This window comes from Larus michahellis, chromosome 2, assembly GCF_964199755.1.
Source record: "Larus michahellis chromosome 2, bLarMic1.1, whole genome shotgun sequence".
Lineage (NCBI taxonomy): Eukaryota > Metazoa > Chordata > Aves > Charadriiformes > Laridae > Larus > Larus michahellis.
In genome coordinates this window covers 93,333,761-93,347,482 of record NC_133897.1, presented here as the reverse complement: position 1 = coordinate 93,347,482, position 13,722 = coordinate 93,333,761, and the positions used below count along the sequence as shown (strand labels likewise).

Genomic DNA, 13,722 nt, shown 5'->3' with positions numbered 1-13,722 from the left:
TACATTAAGAGAGAGAAGGGAAAAAAAATGCAATTTTCCTGGAGAAGTACAAGGAGATTAAATATAATTCAAAATTAGATAGATAAAAATTTAAAATAAATAAAATAAAAATTAAAATAAAATTAATATTAATAATATTAATAATTAATAATTAATTTAAAATAAATAAATAAAATAAAAATTAAAATAAAATTAGAAATAGATATTCCTACTTCTGGGTAGAGCCATAAGCAAAACAAAGTCTTTATTGTACTGAAATTGACAGAATCAGAGAGGTGGGGAAATAGCAAAGTTACTGATTTGGTTAAATTATTTTTCAGAAGCCTATCAAATTTAGATGGCAATATTTGAATGAGAAGTAGAAAATTCATCTGTACTCAAGAATGAGTGCACAATGCTCCAGAAAATAATGGATATCTCATTGTGATTTTTAATAGGGTAAGATATACAATAAATTTTAAAGCGGGGAGCAGTTAAAGACAAAAAGTATGTGAGGAGTAGAATTTAATGCATTATCAAATTATCATTCCAGATCAATACAGTATATTTATGTGGAAAGGCAAGTACTTTTTCCTGAAAAAGACACACGCTATCTCTAAACTAGCTGAACCCTAACAGTCAATTAATGTTCTTGTCCTAGAAAATATTAATCAACATTAATCCAATAACTATGTGGTGGGTGAAAAATGGCATTAAGATATTGCAGGGACTCTGTTAAAAAGAAAGAAAATGCTGGATCACAGAGAAGTTACTGGTGTTATTCCTGTGAGACAGATCCTAGGTCCACTGTGATAAGCTTTTTAGCCCTGAAAGAACCAAATTACTGAAATTTGCCTATAATTTAATACCAGAAGGCATTGCAGGAGAAAAGAAGATCAGAACGTGATATGGCTAGAAACCAAGTACCTAATTTAAAATAAACTGAATATAAAGATAACCAGTGCAAAATATTATTTATCAACTGAAATCACAAGTTGCTGTTATAAAATTGAGCTTACCTGGGTGTATCACTGATCCTTGATCAAGTAAGAGACAAAAATGTATGCGGCTTACAAAAAGGTGAATGCAAGATTAAGAAAATCATTTTAGTATGTATAGACATGAATGAGCAGAACTACAAGAGTCATCAGCCATAATTCCCCTCAAACACTGTACACATTTCTCGTCCCCAACATTCAAGATTAGCCTCAACACAGCATGCAAAGTTGACACTAGGATGTCTGAGACAACTGAGAGCCTGTTATGAAAGAAAAAAACTAGAACAAACAAAACAAATAGTAAAATAAATCTATTTGACCTACCAAACCAGAGAAAGACCATGAGTAGCCTTCCACAAACAAGTGGGCGAGTTAGAGAAGTTATAAAAGCTACAGAACATTTTTGATACAAGAGTAAACATGCTAGCCATGAGTAAACTTAAGTCAGAATTTTATACATTTATAACAGCAAGAGGCTTTTCAGTAATGATAATTTTAACGGAGAACTTGTTTGAGTTAGTGGAGGGATCAGAGAATGAGGCCACCTTTCACAACTGACAGCATTCAGTAACTCAGCAAGTCCCCTGCAGCTAATCTATTCATGAGTGACAAACATACTGAGAATTAGCTATGGAAATACAAGCGAATAATTTCAAACAGCAAACAAACAAGCAAAAATCATGATTGAAATCAGCAGTGTTTCCTCAGGGAGTTACCCACTCACTCAATGTTGTTAACAGTAGAATGCGGCTCTGTATTCCAATTACTACTGACTGGCAGATATTGAGATTTTACTTCATCTTTTATTACACAATATGTTGCATACCAATTGAACTCCACATTTTACAGATATTTTGAAGGTATTTCTTGCTTTTCATTTTGTCTTTTAGACCAAAAATCCACATGCATAATTGACAATTACTTTATTACCTCTTTCATTATAGAAGTAATTAAATATTTTTTCAAATCAACTTCAAAATACCTTTTTCAGTTAGAAGTTAATGAAGGAGACAATTTGTCTTACTCTATGCTGAAGGTCGACATATTTTTACTTTTAAAATCTTTACGTACGTTATTTGGTAATCTTCCTAGGTCAATGAACTACTTTACTGTTGGTTATCATGAAAATAAAAATCTAGAAGCATGGACTCTTTTTGTAAATAGAGGAAAATATTTAAAGAAGAAAGTGTATAACCAATACCTGCACTTTAGTAGCACACTTATTCAGTAGCACAAGTTTGGCCACTATAGAAAATCAGCAAACAAAACAATAATTAAAGGTATTATTGGAAAGTAGAAAAAAAATCCAGTTAAACCTGAAAAGGATACTTAAAAATAAACAACCCTTACTAGTCTGCAAAATGAGAAAAAGTTACAGAGACAGAAGAGCCCTTCAAAACATCAAGAACCTAATTTATTAACAAAAGAAAGAGACACTGGGTTTTTTTACTCCTCCACAAATTATTAGGTGACAAAAACAAACAGCAATTTCTCAAGAAAAATGGAATTAACAAAAACTGAGAACATAAATATTGTGTCAGAAAAAGTGACCAAAAAGGTAAGATTTAAAAAGGAACAAAAATTCCAAGGGTATATTACAGGGTAATATGGGTTGCCATGGAGCAAAGATTAAAACTGTGACCAGATGGCCCTCTGCTGTTCTTTTGTTCCTTTGCAAATTTTTTTTTGAACAGGACCTTTTGAGAGGTTCTTCTACCAAATAAGCAGCTTCGGGATTTCACTCAAAAAGTATACTTCATTTGTTCAAAGGAAAGTCTGACATAAACAGAACTAGTTTAAGGAAAGCAGAAAAGCTGTAAGCATCTGATAAAAGCCACCTTTCATTGCGGCAGCCCAAATAAGAGAGGCTCAAAATCAAAACTAATATGCACAGAACAGTATTTTACAATATGTCTCTGTCACACAGATTATATCTTGACAAAGAAAAGATTCATATCACTAGGGAAAACAGTATTTAAGGCAGTGCTTAGTCTGTACTGTAGTCACAAACCAGTTTGCATTGTTTACCACTGAAGGATCTTTTAGAGGTTTGCAATTTTAGAACCAGATTCAATCCTAAACTTTCACACAGAATAGCAAATGCAGAAGGTAATGAATGCCATAGAAGTAAGCATGTCTTATGGAATTGGGCCTGGCTTACAAACAGAATTCTTTTTTCTGATTTATTTAATATTAGATCCACTCACAACACTGTGCTAGCTGTACAGATGCACAAACAGCAACTGCCCTTAAAGACAGGGACAAAAGAAATATCCTCACTCACACTTCATGCCACTTTTTTTAAAATGTCAAGCAGAACTATCACACAAAAAACCTTAAGTGATCCAAACAGAAAGCCATGGCAGATACAAGAACTGCACATGGTATCTTGAAATCTTATCCTTAAAAACAGCAAAGCTATTTCTTATAAACAAAGTAATAGTCTGCTCACCAAAAAAAAAAAAAAATACAGCATTAGCAGAAAAGGCATGGCTATCTCCAAATCACAGATAATACATGCTGTTATTAATCAGTAGCCCACCACCATATTAACTTAGGCCATGACTTCATAAGTTAATGAAAAAAGAGACGACAGAAACAGCACATCAATAGTCTTAAAATTGCCAGAGTGCTTGAGAGAGTCCAAATGACTCTTCCTAGGGTCTATGGACTCTCTTCTCTCTAAGTTCCCAACTTTCTAGGGCACAATTTCTGTTAGTGTTCCTCCTTATTAAGCACACATCCCTAACAAAGCACCTGATGATGGGAATTAAGTTTGCATATTGAAATCATACACATACCTGCTGTAATGCAGAGATGTCAAGCACACCAATGTCTTGAATTCCTTGGAGGAACCCTGGAAGGTTTTCCATGACATGGTGGGCTTTATTGAGAAGAGAGCTGATACTAGAAACCACATCCAGTAGCATGTTTAATACATTGCCTATCTCAGATGGTATCTTAATCTTGGAAAAGAAGGAAAAAATCACAACACTAAATTCCAATGAGAAAAAAAAAATTCAATGAAACACTCAAAATTATTCAGTCTTTTTCTAAAACTGTTTATACAACGTTCCTGCAAACCATGTTTAACAAAACTCCTTTTAGTATAATTCCCCAGTTACACTCAAATTCATCTAAAGAAAAATTCTCTGGTAATGTTAGAACTGGCCAATGCCAAATCAGGAATTAAAATCCAAAGAACACGTTTATACTTTTCCTTCAACAGGTTCAAGATGCTCAATTCAAGTTTAATATTTTAAAAATAATTCATAAGTTAAATTAAAACTAGTAACCGCTGTAGTTGCTTTAGGAACCATATTAAACAACAAACTTTCCTGTCGCATTGTTTCTCCCTTTGCATTTTTCATACAGACTGCCTTTTACCTAAAATAATTGTATTTCATCCCCTAGTTGACTAAAGTTCAATTGGCTGTTTGCTGTTTCCTTCATGCAATTTTTGGCATTATGAATTTTCTCTCTATTTCTTTTGTTTTTATAGGTTATTTAGATGATACAGTAATACAAACCAATTCATTGTTACCTGCCTATGCATGATAATAAAAACAATATCATCTCATTATATACTTTCAGCTGCTTCCTCTGATTATCTTTATTTTATCCACTTTTTATTTGACTTCCTACTATAATAATGTCTGGGTTTAATTTCCTTCTCAGCCTTCACCTGCTTTTACACATTAAAAAAAAAGAAATGGCAAAAAAAAAATCTTATTCAGTTAAAAAAATTGCAAATCTTCCATAATAATTTAGAGTGAGCTGACAACATTTTTTATTATTTGCTAGGAATTCATTATGCTTCAGTAGGATTCGGTAGAAAAGCTCATCAGTATAAGCAATGGGGGGGTTTTTTTCTTTTTCATTTTTTTCCCCCTCTAGGTTGGCAGATAATTCAGAAAGTAGAAATCTTTTCCCTTTGGCATTTTAACCTATTCTGGGAAATTGTCTAGTTTTTAATAGTGTGTGGCCTGCCTGTTCAACTGCACATGCGGCATCCAGAATATAACTAGGCATCTAAAGCTTTAGAATAAAATATTTTTTCTCCCAATATTATAACTATTTTTCAACTATTAGTACTTACAACATTTTATGTTCTGTCAATCAGTTACCCCAAAAGAATTGAAATAACGTCTGCCAACTATCAGAAACCCCATCCAGTAATTTTGCTCTTACAAGTAAAAAAATTATCTCACTGAAAACCCACACTAGATCACAGATTTCCTGCAGTTGTACAGATAATACAGTTTTGCTACAGACTTCTGCATTCCCTTCATTATAGTTTTGGCACTGTATTATTCTTGTCAAAGTCCTTTGACTTGGGTCATATAAAATATAGGAGGTTTGTCCTATATTTTATAGGTTTATTTTTATAGGTATATTTTATAGGTAAAATTTTATATTTTATAGGTAAAATATAAGAGGTTTGTCCTATATTTCATGAGAGACTCATCCTGAGAACTGGAAGAGCTCCTTCCTGAAGGAATCACCTGAATTGCCAACATGATTTTTACAGCAAATAAAATGCATTCCAGAGTGTTATCATTTTTTCCTAGAAAATAATTTTGGCTCCTAGGCTTGTTCTTGTTCCAATGATGCCAGATCAGTCTTCCACGCTTACAAATTAAGTGACTAATTGCATGAACTACAAACTCTACTAAAGATTAATGAAACTCCATCTCCAACCTCCTGTGTTTTCTCTAAAGCTTTTATAATTAACTCCTCAACGATCATTTTCCTGAGGAAGCAAGAAATGGAATACAGTAGCATCTACCAACCCCATTCTTCAACTGTTTGTGGAGCTAAACGAAGACAAAAAAATGCCGTATGTCCAATGTTTGCTTCCACAGAGAAAGAACATCTGAAGAAACAATAGGATTATTAATTTATCTCCCTGAATGCTTTAGACCACCTTCAAAGGAAAAACATAAGAACTGAATCCTTTTTTTCCCATCTTACCTTGTAAATGATGTGACGTAAGTTCAAATTCTGTATAATCATTACAAATGTGGTATACAAGTCCAGTGCTGGTAAAGAACATAATTCTTCCACCACCAGGGAAGTTTTACTGTTTTCAGGTAGCTTTAGCAGCAGGCTAAGTACTTCTTCATCACATCTTCCGGTTAAAGCTACCAGAAAGGCACTGTAAAATACCTATCACAATGTATGTTTATTAGAATTTTTTCTCCCTGAAATGCATCACCTTCTTTTATAGTCAATAAGGTGAGAATTTGTGACACAGTGACATGACAACTTGCAGTCATCAACAGACCTGAAATAATGAACTCTATAACAGATTGGTATGTTCTTACTTTATATTCTATGTACATATATAGAGATGAAGTGTATTTCTTATAAAGATTTACTTTCATTTGTGAACAGGTCGATCATTCATTCTAGGAGCAATCATACCATAAGCGGGCATATTTACAATGCTGAACATACCCATTCTAGCAGATATACACCTTTGTTGCAGAAACACTTAAAGATCAAAATCTAGATGTATGAATCACTAAAATCAAACAATATGGACCTTCCTTCTTTCAGAGCACACACAAATTTGACACTTAGGGATGTCTATATGGACAACACTTACTCTGAGCTAGCTCACATTTCTCAGTTCAACAGTCCTTTGAAGTGTTATTATTTAATAGTGGGTGAAGGAACAAGTGCCTAAGCAGACCTTGGGCAAAACTACAATAAAAACTCCTTGGATAATGATGGTTTGTTTCTTCCTACAAAAATGTCACATCAAAAGACAAATGTTTACAGCCCAGACGTCTCAGGAGATCTTAGCTACCCTTTGTCCTGAAATGCCTGAAAGAAAACAAATGGCAACAAGTGCAGAAAAATTACAAGTTTGGAGCCTGTAGGAACCAAAGTACAGTACTCAGGGCTCCTTAGGACAGAACCTGCCTCCACTGAATGCATCTGTAACTAGTAACAGTACTCAGTGAGGGAGAGGATCCCCAAAAACTCAAATTAGGAGCCAAAGTTGGTCAAGATGTGCAATTTAACTCATTAATTCCTATGAACATCTTAATGTCCAATTTATTAATTTGACTTTTAGATTTTTATTCTGGAGCAGAATTTTGCCTTTGTGATTCCAAAGGTTTTCCTATATATTTCAATATTCCCTTTTTTTGTGCATGTACAAGGAACAGAATATGAATATAAATATAATTCTACTAGCAACATAAAAGGATACCAATTTGGACAACTTCTTGTGGAGGAAATTTGACTCTGTGATAAAATTTGCAATTTATTTCTTCATGTCCCACATGAATATCACCATTTCAGTCCATTTTTTAACCCATTTGGCATTTTATCCAACAAATTACATCCCTCTGAACTTTCCTTGCAGCTTTATAAGTAACAGAGCTAATCCAAACTCTTATTTTCCTTATGAATGCTTATAGTCTTCCTATAAGGAAGACTATAATGAATGCTTATAGTCTTCAGGTTACAGGGTTTGAACAGTTTCAAAACAATCACATGTCAATGAGCATGGCCAGAACATAATATTGTGGCAGAAATTAAGGGTAAGTGCAATAAGCACAAACAACTCATAGGCTTACCCTTACCATTCCAGAGGCAAGCGCAGGAGTAGTATACAATCACAGAAATACAGGACTGCAATGAGCCTGCAGCTATCATTGGGGTTATCAGACAGTGGCTATATATACCATAAAAATAATGGGTCTGCCTAAATTATAGCTTAAAAAAGTACTTGTGCATCTTGCATAATCAGTAAGAGACAAAGGCTTCAATGCTGCAGTTGTACTGGGGGAGGATTTAAGCACTTAAGCAAACAAAAAATTCTGTATAGATACGCAAATGTAAGATGCATACATATATCTAAACTCTACATGGGACTTTGGCAAAAATAAGGCTAGAAAGTAGTTTGAAAATAGCATTATTCCAAAAGATCAAAAGTGCACCGAATCCCATTTAACTGAATCACTTCCAGATGACTTCTCTCATTACCATTTACTGGTATCAAAATAACAAGCTAACAGTAAAGGCAGTCACACGGCCAAAGAAGCAGAAATAAAAAATCATCTATAAGTAGTTTATAGTCTGAACTGCATTTTTAATAGCCACACTTTTCACGACCTTGCAACTGTTTCTGCAAGTGGAGCATCAGTGACACCCAGTGGCTGCTTTATTGACCTGATTAGTTAATACCAAATGTATCCCCAACTCTCTTCAGTCATACAAAAAAAAGGAGAGAGAACCTGTAAGTTGGGTGGCATTTTTCATTATTTCTGATAATCACGGGGATCACAGAAAACAGCAGCAATGCTAACACACACAGTCCTTCACTCAGAAAACTTACACAATCTACCCTTTAGACAACAGTCAAGAGATAACAGATAAATAAAGTGGAGGTCAGGCAACACAGTGGTAAAATAATATAAGAGCAGTGAGGAGCACACGAAGGATTACCAAAAAAAATAATCAGACAACTCTGTACTGGAAGGATCAGAGGTGGGAAGACACAATACGATTTCTTCAGGAATCCTTACCTTTTCCATGGTACCAAGATAGCAAAGCTCAAATTCCGTATCAGCACAAGGGATTAAAACACTGCTGAAGGTAATCAAGCAGTGCCATTTAGACCAGAAGACTAGTCCTACTATAAATTGATTTCTTGATATTTCACACTATTATTTTGAAGTCCTAAATCTCATGATATATTCCACATAGAAGTGACAAGTGAAAACACAAGATTCCACACAAACAAGGTGGTTTGTTTTGTTTTGGTTGAAACATCAGGCTATGGACTGATCCATTAATTTAACACCTCTTTTCAATCTTTCACCTTTGAATGAGAGATACTGGCTTCCAAGATGGTACTGATAGTTTCTTCAGAAATATTGACAGAAGAACCAAGGTCCAGCCTCAACTGAGTAAGATTCTGCACACACTCCTTGACCTTCACATCTGTAAGAGAAAAAAAATAGTGCAAATAGTACAAATCTGCTTAATTAAATTGCCCACAGACTGTACCCTTTTCATTAGATTTATTCTGAGGGGTGATAAGAAACACAAAACCTTCATATTATGTAATTCATTTCTACTTCAAATGTTAAGGTCACTCTCCTGGCAGACTGAAGGGCTTGTGCATCTGTTTCCATTATCCTATAAAAGCACAGGTTATCCCACATCCCTGCGTTACACGAACATATGAAATCAGTTAAGGAGCCTTTAGTCCTTTAAGATTTTCTCTTTCCACTAACTTAAGACCCCTCTTCTTTCTAATTAATCCCTGCATCTTACTGGACAGGCTCTGACAGGATAAACTATACTGTCCTGTGCCAACTCAAGTGCATGTATGTGCACATGTGCGTAATGAAAATATATTGCATTATCAGTAGTCTCAATAAGCAGTATCCCTTTAAAGTTTGAAGAACAATGAAAAAACTATTGTCCTGTAAAATTATGCAGCAGTGACTTGTAAAAACAGTGAAGAAAACTGGAACCCACCATTCAGAAGATTAAAATTGCTGAGAAAAGCTGCCGCTGGATTTTCTGACAACTGTAGCTCCAAATTTTCAGCCACCCTGAAACAATAGCCTTAGTTTCACAAGTTATCAGAACTAAGTCATTGACATTACTGTGTATAAAGAGTAACTTGAATAGTGAAACAGCCACTAAATGAGGCAAAAGGGTCACATTGTGCTCTATGCGCACACACTGTGCATGCAGTAAGCAACTCTACAGACCTCCTCATGCTGTATTTATGTGGCGCAGTGTTCATCATATTTCATGCCTAAATGAGATTGCAAATGTAGAGATGTTCCCATGATGGCTAAGTGCTCTAGCAAACAGTAGCTTATGGAGAAGCACAGGTCTAGCAATGTCTCACTTCCATGTTTCTTACTGAACACACATTTTTAAAACCTAGAGATATAATGCACTGCAGTTCAGGACGAATAAAGTCTATCTGATTGTAATTTAAGTGATAAAGAGTATACACACGTAAGGTATTATTTACCATTCAAAAACTGGATATAAGTCTATGATCCATCAGAGCAGCACCTAAGCTCAAATTCTTCAGTATTATTTCAATAATTCACATAGACCATTCAAGCCCATTATGAAACCAATCCAACAGTCAAACCAGCACAGCAACAATTATAACAAGAACCACTTCTAACTGACAGCAAGTTCGAAATTCTCTGTAGTAGCAATTTTATTCATTTACTTAAAATTTATTATTTTTCCTCAAGGGAATAACAAATATCTCAAATTATTTAGAGTTCAAGCCTGTGAGTTTTCAAGCACCATCCCGTGTTTCTGACTGTTTGAACTGCTGAACTGATCCAACTGTTTAACATTTTGCAAAAGATATCCAGCTGCTGAGAGGACAAGGCCATGGCAAAACAGCTTTAAATAAAAAATTAAGATATCAAAATTTTTACCTAACTGAGGTCATGGAAAATTGAAAATTTTCTTAGTTGTAATTCAAAGCATTCTCTTTGTGGAACAGCAAGATCTGCTGCAAGCGCTCAGCAAAAGTGTAAGGGCTTTTAGAAATATCCAGAATTTTGCTAATTTACTTAAGCAATTTGTACATTATGTGCACTCAATTTTCAGTTTAATGAACAAAGCTTAAAGATGCTTTGATAAATAGTGTTTCTCCTGGAATTACATAATTTAGAAAACAGACATATGCACAAAATAATGTCTCTAACAAGAACCATTTGGGCTTTACATTTGCAGTCGTCTCTGTGTGTTTACAAACATTAGCTGACATTCACAGCTGCCATTGCTGGTGTTCTGTACGGTTTTCAGGAAGCTCTCCAAAGTGTTGGAAAGTTTTTGGTTTACATATGCCATACTCTCACAATCCCCTTTGTCAAAAGAAGGCCACATTCTTTCAATATCCTGCAAAACACAGTGATCACATGGTTAGCAAATTCATGAGATTATGTTATTGCTTGAAGTAGCAGGTCTTGGCAACTAGATGATGCATATTTTCAAATGAGAATATGGGTAAGGTAATACTCTTTTACTCATTGTATTTGTAATTGAAACTAGGTGAGCGTTTTCAAGAACCAAGGAATCTTCAGACCTGAGTTTTGGAAACAATCAAAAATGCTGTGAATTTCACCTAGCCTATCAAGGAGACTCATCCATTAAAAGAAATGCCAACAATTTCATTTGAAATTCAATTTCAAAATGAAATGAGCTTTAATTTTTTTATTTTAGGCTGACCACTTTTATCTTTTTCCTAAAAAATTGTTCTAAACAACACCAGTTTCCATTCAGCAAATTGAAAAATCTGGATATCAATATACAAAGTTTTTCTTGCATTATGCTTTATGTAGTATTCACTTTTATCTTTTCTCCTGAATATTCACATTTCTGATTTTGCAAGTTTGGTTGGTTTTTTTTAATATTTGCAGAAGTAGGTCATTGAATGGTGGTGGCTACAGAAATGCATTTGTTCCGCAAAAATTTACTTTAAGATAAGAGTGATGCTTCTGACTTGGCAAATTCTATACCAAAAGAATTACTTTAGTATTTCATCTGTGTGTGCACGTGTGTTTGTGCTCTCCAAATGCCTGCTTCCAGCTCTGGATGAGTCTCTAAATGCCAAATGTTACTCTCTCCTGCTGGTAATTTCATGCACTGTTAAAGAAAAACAGACTGACCCCAACTGGTAACCACAATTGCTATTTTAGCCTGAATGACTCTGGCCAAGAGTTTTATTTGTATCTATCTAGCTTGATTTCACAACTGCTCCTGTGAAGATTTAAAAGTATAAATGTACTCTGAATCATGAAATTAGCATTATCACAAAATTTAAAGGAATTAAAAATAGGCTGCTCTTTGTTATTGAGTGGCAATCTAGTTATTCTAGTTATAGGAATTCTAGTAATTCTAATTACATTTACAGCTTTCAAAGCTCACCAATGTTTACCTAAGGAATTCTTTCTGGGCATCACTATCGAAAGCATCAGAGATATACCTGTACAAACCTCAGCTTTGTATAGCCACTGTGGGGGCTCATCATTCAGACAGCAGGAAAAAAAGACATTTCCACTAGTTTCGAAAGTTTAATGCACGTTGTAAAGAACACTTGTAGGTGTGGAAACCACTCAAACCTGATAACGATCTTGAACCAGAGTGATTCCTTCAATGACAGAGAGAAGTAAGTGACTCGTGAATCCACCTTTACACTTTGTAACAACACAGAAAAGGTTGCCAGTGACAACCGGTTCTTCTGTAAGAGAAAACATCCAGGCTTAATCAGTTGTAAAAAAAAAATAAAATTACTGTAATCAGATGAAAAGCTAACAAAATAATAAGGGATAGTAAAGTTTTTAAGAGCAAAGAAAGTCTGATGTGTTAAGGCACTGAGAAATATTTCTGGCTAAATTTATTTATCACTGCAGAGGGTAAGAAGGGCTAGTTTGATTCAATTTCCCTTCCTTTTCTCCATTACGCTTTCCTGATCAATAATAAGAACAGCAATATCTGCTACAGAACCAGAGAAGGAAACTTCATTTTTGCTCTTTGTGAGCAAGAAGCACAACTCTGAGAAACTGTGTATATTAACCACGTCTACCTCCTCCTTGGGCAGGCTCCCCTGATCCTATTTCCCTGTGGAGACATCAGGATGTTACTAACCCTCCAATGAGCAGTAACTTTCAAACCCTAGCTGCAAGGGGAGGAAAACAGCATTACATACACATTTTGCATATCTAGGAATAAAGAATCCATATAGAGGATATTTATCACCTGATCATCCATGGCGGAAGCTTCTACCCAAGATTGCAGCACCCACCTCCCTGGAAAAATGCTCCATTCCCCTGTCTGTAGTGGGTTTGTACATAGGTTGGCAGGGAAGGAGTTTGCCTTGACAGTTGAATTCTGGTTCATGGAAGGATCAAGTTCGGTTTTGTCCCCCAAGATTTTTTTCTTATGTTTGGTTCATAAGTCAACAAGGAAGAATAATAAACATTCACCGCTGCTTTTAAAACAAGGAAACCTTGATCTTGCTCACAGAAGTAATACAATGACACTCAGTAATGCAAACCAAGTCAAGCAGCTTTCATCTTTTGTCATTAGGTTTCGTAATGTTTTCTGTATCAAATGAAACATCCCTATGAAGAGTATTGAAATGACAGTTTCTTAATCTCAGTTCTCTCAATAAATAGACTGTTCTTTAGAGGTCAAAGACAGATCCCATGTACCTGGCACACATTTTCAGTGCTACTTATTCTGAGCTCAACATTGCTACTGTTTTACTCTTTGAGAACTTCATCAGTCACAGGAGAGTGGAGAAGATAGTCAGGACTGGGTTGTAATCATATCTTATGTTTTCTTTGGAAATTAAGTTGGCCTAAGATATTACCGATCTCATCCCTTGCACTAGAACAACAGGTTAATGCCTCCTGATTGCTCTTTGCAAACAATTCTGGGCATAGTTGGTTTAAAATATGAAGTTTGAAAAGCAAAGGCTTTTGTTTCCCCAAAGAAAATATAATGTGAAATCACACCCTTAGGTCAATACAGAGCCTTTCTTAAGGTGCTCGTCTTGGGGGCCTATATGCAAGGAATAAAACAATCCTAACATATTAAAATTTGAACAATTTGTTGAAGGTTATTCAGCTACAGTTTGCCAATCCACTGGCTCAACACAGCCAGAATTGGGAAATACCTCTTCCTTTATATACTTGCCCCATTTTTCCTTTCTGTCAGCTACATACTACCT

The 13,722-nt window shown here is 35.0% G+C and overlaps 1 protein-coding gene across 1 annotated transcript in view; it reads right to left on the bottom strand.

Annotated features, from left to right (window-relative positions):
• ABCA13 (ATP binding cassette subfamily A member 13) overlaps positions 1-13,722 on the bottom strand; it is a 202,081-nt gene that overhangs the window by 132,694 nt on the left and 55,665 nt on the right. Inside the window, exons 13-18 of the mRNA XM_074576273.1 lie at positions 12,110-12,228; positions 10,714-10,886; positions 9,483-9,559; positions 8,818-8,939; positions 5,952-6,146; positions 3,779-3,943 (exon numbers count right to left, since the gene is read on the bottom strand). Coding sequence (XP_074432374.1) covers positions 3,779-3,943; positions 5,952-6,146; positions 8,818-8,939; positions 9,483-9,559; positions 10,714-10,886; positions 12,110-12,228 — 851 coding nt within the window. The remainder of the gene's footprint in view (positions 1-3,778; positions 3,944-5,951; positions 6,147-8,817; positions 8,940-9,482; positions 9,560-10,713; positions 10,887-12,109; positions 12,229-13,722) is intronic.